A 13,966-nucleotide genomic window follows, 5' to 3' on the forward strand; every position below is an offset into this window, starting at 1 on the left:
GCCGGCATTGGGAAATATACAGTCTGGTCTGGAAATAAGACACGTAGACAAGTGTTTCCAAAATGAGGAAGACTATAAGGCTACAACTGTGGGCGGGAAAAGGTGCTTTGGGAAGACAGAGATCACTTCGAGAATACAAGATAAAAGAAAGCTTGTTTGCAGAAGTGGTGTCGTTAGATTTGGGTCTTAGAAACAGATTAAGATATTTTAAGAAAGAAATTTGGGAGAAGGACAAATTTGGGAGAAGGGATTGCAAAAGCAATAAATAGAAGTCTCTGACATCATGGTTACATCTTAGGATGGACAGGGAGAAAGAATGGGAACTACAATCAAAACCATATGCTGAGTCACCTTGCTTACCTTCTAAAAAAGAATGGATGTGATGTGGGGCAATTGTCCGTGAAGGCTTGTGAGCAGTAAGCCAGGGAGATTCTTTTAGCAGAGTAGAGATAGACAAAGAGAAAGAGTGACTGCTGACACACCTGGATGGGAAGAAATTGCTCCTGGGGGCCATAGCACGAAATAACAGAGAAGGATTGATAGGTGAAAAGGTATTTTACAACCGTGTTTACTCCGAATCAAAGTTTATCCAACTATTTTTTGAACTGGAATCTCATTTCCCAAGTCATTTAAAAGACAACTCAGTGGGGAGAGGCATATATTGCGAAGATGTAGTGTTTGGGTCCAGACCTGTATTCCAGCCATCAGCTGGCAGTATGATCTCGAGAAAGTCACTTAATTCTTTGTGCCTCAGTTTCCTATTCTGCGAAAGCAGAAGTCGTGGTCACTCAACGGGGTGATGCAAATAAAGCACCAGACACATGGTAAACGTTCCCTAAACAGGATCTATACTATTTGGCCTTCATATGCCATCAATTCACTAGAAAGTCATCCTTGACTATAAATAACTAGATGAAAATGTTGTGGTTCTCTGTTAGTTTGATGGATATAACAAAATCCATCAAGATTCCTACTATACAAGAGTTCTTCAACAAATTTATTTAGACGAGTATGACATAGTAGACTTTGGTGCCAGGTCACTGGGGCTCAAGAACCATCCCTACCATTACAGGTGCTAACTAAGTGTCTGCTGTTGTCATTATTATTAGCATTGCTGTGCTGTTCTCCAAATCTTCGCAGAGAGCCTCTAATCTCATGATTCTCCAAAGTCTCACAGAGGTAAAACCAAAAAGAAAAGTTTAAAGATAAATTCAAGCAGAGGTACCATCCTTTCTCTGTCTGATAAAAATATAAAAAAGCTGGGGCACCTGGGTGGCTCAGTCGGTTAAGCATCGACTTCGGCTCAGGTCATGATCTCATAGTTTGTGGGTTCAAGGCCCACATCAGGCTCTGTGCCGACAACTGGGAGCCCAGAGCCTGCTTTGGATTCTGTGTCTCCCTCTCTCTCTGCTCCTCCCCCACTCATACTCTGTCTGTCTCTCTCAAAAATAAATAAATATACATTTAAAAAATTAAATATATATATATATATATATATATATATATATATATATATGCTATCAGAAAAATAGCCAAATTGACTCTTTTCTCCTCTTTTCGGTGAGATAAAATTTGCAGCAAACATCAAGAGTCGTGCTCTAGGAACTGGGTAGCATGAGGTGGGGTGGAGGGGAGAAGAAAGAAAATTCAGTAATTTGTGTTTTGGAAAACATCAAGTTCCCAAAACTCCAAAGAGTCAAATGGTAGGCATTCAATAGAACAGCATACTGCTTCTAGACTGAAGAGCTTCGATAATTAGGACACATGGCAATAAACAGAAAATAAAGAGAAGAAGAATGAAAAGGCTGTAGATGCTGAATTCTGGCAGGACTGAACCAGGTATGAGAGAAACAGCCAGATAAAGAAAAACAAAACATATAAAAGAACAAAGAAAAATAGATACACTGTTCATAAAAATGTTAAATTAATCCCTTTGGAAACATGTGAGTTCTCTTTTATCAATGCATGCACATTCTTTGAACACACTACCTGTTGTTTGCTTGATTGAACGTTCAAAAGGCAACGAAGTCTTTTAAGATCTGAATAGTCCCTAGGAGAAAGAATAACACAGTGTCAACCAACCAAAGATTCCAGGTGAACTAGTGGCACCCACCGATGGTGTTGCCCTCCGGAGGCCTGCCTGTATAGACTGAAATGTATCCATTTCCTTTAAACCTCTAGAAATGAGCAAACCTTTCAGTAAACACCATAACCCAGAGTAGCCCTTGTCAAAGGTCTACTCTGTTTCTCAAATGGACTCAGTAAGGGGTTACCTGGTGGTGACTCCTTGTTGTTTTTTATCAGTTGATTTTTCTGTGGTCTTCGCCTTTTTGTCTTGATCAGGCATTGTAAAACATCAATGCCCCAGAATTAACATGGCATTCCTTTCAAAATAAACCAGAGGGGAATACTTTAGTTGGAGTCTGTGCTCCAAAATATTCTCAGGCAAAAGTCACTTTATAATACTTAAGTAGGTAAAAGTTAACATTTATTTCTAATACAACAATAAAAATGTTCATATGAATAGCATTTATTATTTATCTTTCAAAGGCCTTCAGATACATTTAGGGCATAGTTTATAGGTATAGTAGCCCATAAACCTCTGTTTTCTGAGTCATTCTCGGTTTCAAATATTCTGACCCACTGTCTCAACAAATATACATTTCTGCTTGTCAGGAAAAGTGCCCCCATTAGGGGTTTCCAAAATATACATCTATAAGCAAATACCTGAAACCCAACTAATGTTTTTATGCCATCCTACTTGTCTTTCTCGATAAGTATCCTTAACTATATGCTGCTAATTCAAGGAGTTCGTCTCCATCATAGGTGATCCTTCTAAGAGCCTGGAAAAAGCCCCAGCCATTTGCAAATAAGTGTTACAGTGTCAGAGGTAATACACAAAATTTCACTGGATTTCCAGAATTCCTAAATCTTTCAAACTGCCACCCCAGGTGAGTCAACTGTAGTCAATGAGAACTCAGCAAGAATTGGGTCAGTCCTGCACAGCCCCTGTACTCACTCAAACATCCTGTCAAAAGCAAGCCAACAGGCCCAAAATGGAGTCACTTATGTTAAGCCCCAGGTCACCAAACTTAATTATATTTTCAGCACTCCCAGATATGAAAATTTAAACTAGCCAATCAGGAATCACCACATCAGCATTAATTAAATAATCTGCCTGATAAACTCATGCTATACCTTTAAAGAAAAGTAACCTTGCAATACCCAATCCACTTTTTGACCAGTGTAACTTCCTTGTTCTTGCTCCCTTCTGCCTGTAAAACTCCTAAGAGTTGCTTTCGATCTGCAAGAGTGGATGTTGTCCAATTCATGAATCACTGAATAAAGTTAATAAGATCTTTTTTTTTTCCAGCTGAGAAATGCATTTGTTTGTTTGTTTGCTTGTTTGTTTCAGGAGTAGAATTTAGTGATTCATCACTTATATATAACACCCAATACTCATCCCAACAAGTGCCCACCTTAATGCCCATCACCCATTTAGCCCGTCTCCCCACCCACCTCCCCTCCAGCAACCTTCAGTTTGTTCTCTATCTTTAAAATTTACTGAATTGAAGTTTGTTTTTAAACAATCTGGACAGTGAGACTGGCCAGCCTGGGAATACAACCCAATAGGCATTTCAATCTTCTAGGTAAGTTTTGCTGTCATCATGGTCACTTTTCCCAGGATAAATTTTAATACTGTTTCCCACATCCCCTCAAAAGATAAGTAAGGAATAGTACAGATTACTTAACCAACGAACAGAAGGCAACTTATTTGTTTGCCCTTTTTTCCTTAATCAATTTCTGATTCAATTGTTTTAATTTCCAGAATAGAAACAAAAAGTTGAAGATACCCATGCTTTCAATTACATAGCAAATACAAAATTAAACATACTATCAGTTTAATTTGATTAGATGTAAAATTTTCCAACTGTGCTTTAATGCCACAGCTTGACTTCAGTGTTATTTTCAGGCATGAAAAAGCATGTGTTATTGTCTTATAATCGCATGCCTCCATGCATTGTGAAATCGATGGTCAAAATCCAAGTGTTTCAGAGATATTTAAAAGCAAAAAGGAACGTGCCAATGGGTGTTTCACTGCAACAGAATGAAGCAAAACTTCAGTTAAATGTGCAAAGACAGTTTAAGGATTTAAAAATTATTTTTCCAGTATAGTTGTCATATTTATGACAGAGTTGAGCGGGATTTAAGAGTTGGGGACCAAGGCTCTCTTCACAGATGCACACCAACAAAAGCACAATATGATATTTTAGAATTGTGCTTAGGACATAACACCACGGACTCATATAATCAATAAATATTTACTGAACATTTACCATGTCCAATCTCCGACTAAAAACTGCTAAAGATAAAACAGGTTACCACAGGCATACTATTCTACCATAAGCACATAAAATCCCACTTCATGACTTCAAAATATGTTTTGTGATGGATTCAGATAGAGATTTGATTTCACTTTCCTCTAAAAAAAGAAAGAAGAAGGAAGGGAAGGAGGGAGGGAGGAGGAGAGAGTGGAAGAAAGGAAGAATGGATGACAGATAATCTGTAAATAATTTCTAAAAGCCCGAGATCCAATTCCTTTTAAATAGAGATATTAAAATGCCCCCAAATGTTCTAAAATAAATGGAAATCCAGTCAAAATGAATAGCATCTGATTTTACTTTTCCCTCCCAGGCACAGGGAAAATTCCACACTGGCCTGCTGGCTTCCAATTCCCGTGCAAACCATAGCTACAGACTGTGTTAGAAGTAGGAAACGAAAGCCACAAAGATTAGCACATGAAAACATGTGGAAAAGCTCACAGGCTGCTTCTGCCAGCCTTGGAGAGCATATCTATCCAGATCATACCCTGCTAAACACCCCGCCTTATTCTCTTGTTTAATCTCCATAATTTGATTGACCTGGTGTGTGAACAGGAAATAATCATCTAATAGTTTTATCAATTTAAGATTAAAGTCTACTCTGTGAGCTGGAAGAGTGAGAATAGATAAGTCTCTGGAAACGTTTCACTTAATTAAACAGTAAACAAATCCACCGGAATCGGTAGAAACAGACAATTGCCTTAGGATAAAAAAACAAAATCCTTTCCACTTGATGGCTGGTGAAATGGAAAGTATTCTGAAGAAAACTTTGAGAAGTTGAGAATGCTGAACTATTTCCTCTAACCCCATTTTAAATGAACAAAAATGATCACGTTATACCAACGGTTATAATCCAAACCTGGGGATGGCGGGGAGGGCAGTTTACATCAAGTCAAGACAATTTATTGGGGGAGGGTCCTCCGGAAGGATCAAGCAAGGGTGCTCCCCAAAGCCAGAGCTCTCCAGAGGGCAGCCTAGCATGGTTCCACGGGGAGCTCTGGAGCAGAGATTATACCAGTCACTGGTTAAGGGTCCCTGGAGAAGGTCTTAACCGCCAGCCATACACTCCTGTCTGGGGGTAAAGAGACTCCAGGAGCTTGGGGGGAGTCCCCCCAAAAGGAGACACAGGAACTGACTATAAGAAGCAAAGAAACACTGAAGTCAACACCCTGACACACCACCGGTCCCAGGGATGCAACAGGCTCCGGGTGGGATACTCACCTCGTCCCTGTGATCACCAACCACAACGGAAGGGCTGTGGGTGGCGACGGTATGAGAATCTCGCTGTGGATGCACACTCGGCACAGCCTCATGTTTCCCTCTTCTGCTCGACCTTGTCCGTGACTTTCACTTCTCCGATCCTTCCACCCTCTCTCCCTCTTGCTCACTGCACTTCAGCCCTGCGGGCCTTCTCCCTGGCTCATGAAGGTGGCAACCTCACCCCTGCCCGAAAGCCTTGGCACTTGCCACTTGCTGTTCCTCTCTCATTCTCAGGCTGGCTTCTTTGTGTCATTCAGGTCTCTGCTCAGATGTCCCCTCCGTGGTGTGGGCTCCTCTGACAAACCTGTACAACATATTCACCCCCAGAGACTCATCCTTACCGCATCCACTCTGTTTCCTCTCCTTCTGCAGCTCGTCAGTGTTGGAAATCTTCTGGTCCATTTCCCGGTATGCTTGCACCAGACCATAAGCCCCATGTGAGCGGAGATCGTGTCTGTCTTATCCCCAAGTACATCCCCACATGCCAAATAGCAAATGGCGTGATACAAGCACAGTACAAAAGCTCAGAAAGCATTTGTGTCATAATCTGTAAGGAGTGGCTAAGGTATCTTTCGCAAAGTGCATGAATTATTTGCTTTTTAACAATTATTTTAGGATCGTAGGATAACAACCTCCTTGAACCTCCCAAGCCTGGCACTCCTCCTCAGTGTCCTAGGGCAGCTTGGACTCCCCACATCGCAAATCTGTGCACAAAATATTGCAGTTGCCTGATTCCCCCATAAAGCAGGAATTGGACCTCCCTTATTTTTTTTTATTTTTTTTTCATGTTTATCCATTTTTGAGAGAGAGAGAGAGAGAGAGAGAGAGCGCACAAGAGGGGAAAGGGCAGAGAGAGAGGACAACACAGAATCTGAAGCAGGTTCCAGGCTCTGAGCTGTCAGCACGGAGCCTGACGTGGGGCTCGAACCCATGAACCATGAGATCATGACCTGAGCTGAAGTCGGATGCTTAACCGACTGAACCACCCAGGTGCCCCTGAACCTCCCTTATTCACCACACACAAGGAAGGCAAACAACAAATATTTACTGTATAAAAAAATTTAATGGATCAATGGATAATAGAACTATTTCAAAAACAGACCTGTGTCATTACTCGTTTAATTCAAAAATCTTTCATAAATATTCCTTCCTCATAAATCAAATCAACTGATGAATATTTGTAATGTTATAAAAGTCTTGAACACACTGAGGAATTATCCCAATTATTTAGTCTTCAGGAGGGAAATTGGAGTTTTATATAAGATAATATTCATGAACAGTGCTTTTTAAACAAGTTATTAGGTTTTTTCAAATTCGTGAATCTATCGTGGACCAATACTGTTGGTCCATATCCTGTTCAGCAAAGTAAGGCCACTGATCATGTGCTTAAACATCGCAGCAATGTTGAATTGCTGTAAACATTTCTAAACACTCTCAATTTTGTACTTGTCTCCTCGTGGACCAGTAACATACCAGTCTGAAGACCACCTGAATAGCCTAGAAATCTGAAGTCTCTCCTTCCAAAGAACAATCTTGATTTCACAGCAATCCTAGATAGATGACTGTCTGAGAACCACTGCCCCAAGGGTAGAGCCGGAGAGGACCTGAGTAGCTGTGGATTCCAGGACAGCCAGGAGAGGGCGAGAGTGAGCCCTGGGAAAGGAGAAACAAGGCCAAGAAGACTGAACGTGGGCTCCCCACTTAAAACCAGAGCGGTCCCACCTCTCTGGGGCTCTGTGTACAGTTTCATTTGAGAAAAGGGTTCCACTGCTAAAAAAAAAAAAAAAAAAATTGAAACCCACGCATTTTCTGACATTTATTTTACAGAGGAGATGAGGCCAAAGAGATTACAAGACTTGCTACATAAACACTTGTGTTCAGGTGGATTTTCCTTTGATTCTGAGTGGGAAAACTGAAATTTAGTATTTTTTTTCTTAAAAAAAAAAAGGGAGGGGGCACAGAAGTGAAAGATTACACATAAAATCCTAGTGCATATTACTTTCAGAACAGAAACTTTCAGTATTTTTCCTTTTGCCCATTTCAGTCATGGGACCCAAATACTATCTCAGAGGGAGGAGAAATGATCTCTCCATGCCTCACAGGATCGCCAAATGAGTTTGATGTTTACAGTCCTAGTCAAGTACAGACATAATCACAGTACTGACTCACTGTTGAATTTTTTAATCCATTTCAAAGAGACTCTCAAAAGTAATTCCTATCTTCTATTGTCGTTTGAAATGTGGGTTAATGCTAAAAGAAGTCCCCAGAGAAACACACCTCATTTGCTCGTGATCTCTTGGTAATTGCAGGGTAAACACATATAACAGAGAAAGAAATCCGGGCTACGGTAAAATCACCTGACTGACTGTAATTAATCTAAACTGTACAATATAAACCCACTGACTAAATAATGTGGTGGGTATTTGTGATATGGTTTTCAGATTCTCTACCCGGAAATTCTTTTTTATTCCACAGTTGACTTAACTGTTCAGAAGATCCTTAAATGGCCTCATCTTTACTAAAGATAAAACAGAAAAGTCATTTGATTCATTATGGAAAATAGCTCCAAATCCCACTAATACCTTTTTTCTTATTAATCACTTAGGCTGTATCTTTGGAAATACCACACTTTATTTACTACATTTACTAATGGTTAAAATAAAAACAGCACTTGGAAAGTAATAACAGTAAGAGAGTTTAACATGACTCCAGTTAATTACCACTTGGGCTACATCAGGTTTATTATTTTGAAAAAGCACTAAAATAAATTGTTATAATGCTTACCACAAAAGGAACTTATAACTTCCTTGTACCAACACAAGGGAGTCCTTATTTCCTTTGATGAATGACAGTTAACCTCCATATCAGATTACAAGTTGCAGTTCTGTCTGTGCTCAAGTAGACATTAAAGAAACCGAGAAAACTTTCTGCCCCGTAACTAGTGGCAGTGAAAACGAGACATCATTTCTCTAAGTCCTTTACTGTGGCATTTTTTTCCCTCAATATTCCTTTAATAGTGGCTCTTTGAAAACAAAGTGGTTAAAATAAGATACAATTTATGTAAAGAATTTTAAACAGAAATAATAAAACTGTGTTAAAATGAATTTGTTGGGTGTTAATTTCTTAATCTTGATCATGCCACGGTGATGCAAGAGGCTAACACTGAGGGAGTCTGAGGGAGGGATGTAAGGGAACTCACTGTACTATTTTTGCAGCTTTTATGTAAATCTAAAATTATTTCAAAATAAACAAACTGCATCGGCCACTTGAGCAGTTGAGCTCATCAAAAGTGCTATGAGAATAGAGAAAGTGTTTTCTTTTTACAAAGAATAATAGCCCTTAATCTCACAGAACTATAGTGCTTGGTCTTTCCAAATTGGTTGTGTTTTAAAAAACTATTCTGCACAGAAAGTGTCATGTTAAATTGGTGAAATGACTGGAAAATAAAACACACACACACACACACACACACACACTCTCTCTCTCTCTCTCTCTCTCTCTCTCTCTTTCTCTTTTTGAAAGTAAAGTGATCAAAAAGTCAAGGAACTCCTATAAGAAACGTGACTTGCTTATACCTGTTACAGCTGAAAAAGAGTCTGCTTCTCTAAACCATAGTCTTGATTTTATCCCTTATATCACATTGTTATTGTTCTTCAATGGGAAACACGTGTGGAGTTAGCAGAACAGAAACAGTCATATGAAAAACCTTAAAGAACATCTAGTGTGGGGGTTTCTGATACCTTCCAGGCCCTGGAACAGAATGTAAGTGAATGACAGGTATAGAGGAGATCATACATAGGGCCTCAGTCAGAACTGAGAAAGCATACACCCTCCCTTAAAGGGATTCAAACTCACATTAAAAATGAAGCAAAACAAAACTCCTGCACAGGACAAATAAAACAGACCGGTCATCAGTTGAAGATCGTGATTCAGTGCACCTTGTTTAATACATGAGGAAACTGAGGCCCAGAGAGGAAAAAGGTGTCCAAGGCCACAGAGCACCTTTAAAAGTAGAACACAGCCCAGTTTACCTTCAGGGCCTAAATCCTAATGGCAAGCTCTGGGTAGATGGGAAGGGGACGACTTGTTGACATTGGCCCTGAGCCGAGGGCAAAGGGTGATCTAATAACAACTGATGCTTGCATAACTTCACCTCCTGGACCCTGGGGTGCTTGCAAACATCTATTCATTCCTCCTTGCTCACTCATGTGAAATAGGTAGGCGGTGTATTTTAATATTATCATATGGAGGAAAACAAAGACACAGTTGCTACAGAACCTCCTTTGGCAGGAGTATGTCGCCAGCCAAGGGCAGGTATTATCATGGCCTTGCTCCTGAGTCAGTAGACTTGACTGACACCTTCCTTGTGCAGAGAGTTTATACTTTAAACAATTTTCTGTTTTCTATTTAAACAAGCACTTGGAGGTACAAAGAATAAGAAAATTCCAATTGTATTCTAGCCGTCTCCCACTCATTCCCACAAATATTTATTGACCATCTGCTGTGTGTTAGTCTCTTTTTTAAGACTCTGCCTTCATTTTCCTCTGGCCAATACTGACCTAAGTTGGACTGTGCTAAGTCCAACTTAGCCTAAGTTGGTGATGCTCCCAAAATCAACTAGAATATGTGGCCACAGGTACCGTTATCATTTTCTTTTTCCAAGCTTTAGTCCCATTCAAACTCACACCATTCTTGATAAAGGGAAACATCTGCAGATAGGAATATAGCTTTTATGGACCCCCTCCACTGCCACTGCCTGATGATGCCTGTGGTATGTCTATTCACGCCTCGTGTGGCTGCTTACCCAAACCTGCTCAAGACATAGCTTATCGTGCACCTGTGTTAAACGAAATCTGAGGCCCATATGTTAAGTGGTGGTATTGAAAAGGCAAAAAAGGTCCAGATGATATGAAGGGAACATTTTTATTAACCAGTCAATGAAAGTAACTTAAGTAGCACACCAAACTTCTCTTTTCTTACTGACCCCAAACATAGCAAGATTACATTCTATCCTCTGTTTCTGTGTGAGAAAGGGGACAATGATATTCACTCATTCCTTCAAAAGGTGATTATTGATCCCCTCATCTATGCCAAGCCCTGAAGCTACTGCACTGAATAAGACATGGTCAAAAATGTCTTACCCCCTAAGTCAGCCATCATGGTAATAAGTCACGATAATAAATGAGTCATGGTGGTAATAAGTCAATATGGATTCAGCCCAACCCCCTAGACCTTTTCGGGGTAAAGAGAACACTGAGTTAACACATCCATGTTCCTAACACTAGGCAGCACTGCAAGAAACTATAAGTACTTTTAAGTCATGAAATAAAATTAAATTTCATCCAGTAACACCCTATTTTAAGTGCATTTTATGATCTATCATGCTCTGACTGTGCATACACGACATTACCGGGCACTGCAAAAACAACCTATCCACATCTCAGTGTGTGTGTGAAATCACAAATATGTAGTTTACGCAGTAGAAAACTACTGATATCGGGTCTTAAAAAAAAAACAAAAACAGGATAGTTTCTTATGGTACAGACTAATACATGGGATCAAATAAGAACACAAGAAATGTCAAAAAGCAGGGGAAATTAACTTCCAAAGGAGACTATAAATTGAATGAATTCAGGAGAAAGAAAGATCGCTGTGGGCTGAAACGTTATGGAAAGGTTCATGAACTGGGGACTTGAAGAAGGCCCAGGAAAATGGGTCGGGCTTGGGAAGAACTTTCCAGGGGAGTGAATGAATAAAGGGATGGAGGCAAAATCCTAGGAGTGGTTTGGGGAGACAGTGAGTAGAAGTCGAACTGGGGCTGAGGAATGTGGACCGAGGTGGAAGATGGTACATGAATGAGTGGCAGCCTCTAAGTCTATAGCCAACGTATGGAACAAAACAGTCACAAAAAAGTCTCAGAGCACGGCCCTTTGGGTGCACCTCAGAAAAATGGTACTTTCCTCTTCCTCACCCCCTCAGTCATTTGGCCACTACATCCTATTTTCTCTGCTATTTCTAATATGGTCCCTGCTATTTCTAATATTTTTTCTGCTATTTCTAATATGGTCTAATAGGGACCATATATATATATATATATATTAGGGTTGGTTCCACCCTCAGAGCCAACACCCTTGTCTACCTCATCACTCGCCTGAACTACAGCAATCCATTCCTAAACAGTCCCTCCACTTCCATTTATTCTCTCTGCCCAACAACACAACACCTGATCTCCACACAGCAACCAAAGCACCCTTCATATGGTGCAACTCTGACCAATTAAGCCTTTGTGCGCCTCCCATCTCTCTGGGGGTAACAACAAAAATTAACAAGGCCAACGAGGTGTTCCAAGAGATGATGCCTCTGCCCCCGCTAGCCAGCTCCACTCATACCTGGCCTCTGAAACCCTGCTCCAGACCTAATTCTCCTGGACACCCCAGGATCTCTACTCCTGGACTCAAGTAGCAGATTGCTATGGGAAGGCCTGAAGCCTTATCTGCCATGTCTCAACTCAAGTGTCCATTCTTTAAGGTACTTTTCATTGACCTCCTTGATGGGGACACAGCTTCACCAGGCACCGCCTTGCAGTTCTTAATGAAAGGGTAGATTCAGGCAATAATTCAATAAATACACATGTCTGTCTCCTCTAGTTACACTAAACTAGTCAGAGATAGGGATAGGGATTTGCTCATCCCCAGCATCCAGCACTGCTGGTTTATAACAAAAGAAGTATTCAATGGATGATTGATGAATGAATGAATGAGTGAATGAATGAATGAAAAAGTCCCAAGTGAAACATGATTGCGAAGCTCCAAGTATAACTGGTGTATCATTGTTGAAACATAGAGAATAAAGGTAATGGGAAAAAAATTATCAGCAAACGATAAGTTTGCCCCAGCTGACCAGATCCAGTTGTTACAGAACGTTGGTTTGACAAAAATCGCATCATAAACACAAGGAAGCCACAAAGCAGATAAGATGTTCATGTCAAACATGGGCTACCTCAAGTATACGTGAACAGGACAATAAAATTTCCTGAAGACAAGTATTCACATTTACGTCTAGTGTAGCGTATATGTGCACATTACATCACTGTGTGGTCTCCACTGAGGAGACGTCACAGGTTTGAGAGTGTGAATTCCTCTGGCTGCACCTCTGAGACGTAGTCAAAAGGGGCAATGGTGGTGGACGAGACCTGGTTTCCATGCGCCTGTGGCATGGCCCCAGAAGTCCCTGGGCCTAATTATGAGCTTCCTCCTTTACCACGAAACAGAAACAACAATATCCCCATTATAAAGTGGTAGTTGTAACTAAATGAAATAAAGCAAAACCCCTTTAACACTGTCAATAGCTATAGAAATATAAGTAATTGTTATTATGATAGCTGTTTATAAATACTATCGTGGGTAATATTACTATTACTTCAATTCGAAGAGCCTGTTGTACTAATTTTATTTTTTTTTATTTTTTTGTAATGTTTATTTTTGAGAGAGAGAGAGAGAGAGTACAAGCAGGAGAGGGGCAGAGACAGAGGGAGGCACAGAATCTGAAGCAGGCTCCAGGGTCTGAGCTGTCAGCATGGAGCCCAACATGGGGCTCGAACTCACGTACTGTGAGATCATGACCCGAGTGGAAGTCGGACCCTTAACCGACTGAGCCACCCAGGCACCCCCTGTCATACTAATTTTAAATCATTTGTCTATATTCACTGGCTTTGATTCATTGATGACAAATAGTAGACACAAAATGAGAAAAAAAAAAAAAGCTTTATTTTCAAAGTCACAAGTAGTCTTGATTTTAATTTCTTAAACCTAATATTATTCAAGGTTTACTATCATAATAAGTACTTTGATGTATTCAATTCACTTAATCTTCAAAACAATCCTAGGGGCACCTGGGTGGCTCAGTCAGTCAAGCGTCTGACTTCGACTCTGGTCATGATCTCGGGTTCATGAGTTTGAATCCCACATCCGGCTCTGCACTGACCGTGTGGGGCCTGGAGTCTGCTTCGGATTCTGTGTCTCTCACTCTCTCTCTCAAAAATAAATAAACATTTAAAAATATACATATTTTAAGAAATGATCCTAAGTGGTAGGTAGTGTTGTTGAATCTCCAACTCACAGATGGAGAAACTGAGGCACTGAGAAGTAACTTGGCCAAGATCTCATATCTAGTAATAAAACAATGATAACGAGAGCAAATGTTTACATGGTGCTTAGCCCGTGCCAGTGCTATTCTAAGTGCTTTCCGTAATGCTAACTAATACAAGTCTCCTAACAAACCTGGAGGGCAGCTACCACTATCGTCCCCTTTCACGGATGACGTTA

The 13,966-nt window shown here is 40.4% G+C and overlaps 1 protein-coding gene across 11 annotated transcripts in view; it reads right to left on the reverse strand.

Moving 5' to 3' along the window:
- The window catches only part of NEK10 (NIMA related kinase 10), a 223,549-nt gene that overhangs the window by 203,865 nt on the left and 5,718 nt on the right, over positions 1-13,966 (reverse strand). For all 11 annotated transcript variants that reach the window (XR_007457399.1, XM_049628906.1, XM_049628904.1 and 8 more), the window contains exons 2-3: positions 2,274-2,384; positions 1,990-2,050 (exon numbers count right to left, since the gene is read on the reverse strand). Coding sequence is in view for 10 of the 11 variants with exons in the window: in XM_049628906.1 (XP_049484863.1) it covers positions 1,990-2,050; positions 2,274-2,347 (135 nt within the window). In the remaining variant the exon portion in view is untranslated. The remainder of the gene's footprint in view (positions 1-1,989; positions 2,051-2,273; positions 2,385-13,966) is intronic.

This window comes from Panthera uncia, chromosome C2 (assembly GCF_023721935.1).
Source record: "Panthera uncia isolate 11264 chromosome C2, Puncia_PCG_1.0, whole genome shotgun sequence".
NCBI lineage: Eukaryota > Metazoa > Chordata > Mammalia > Carnivora > Felidae > Panthera > Panthera uncia.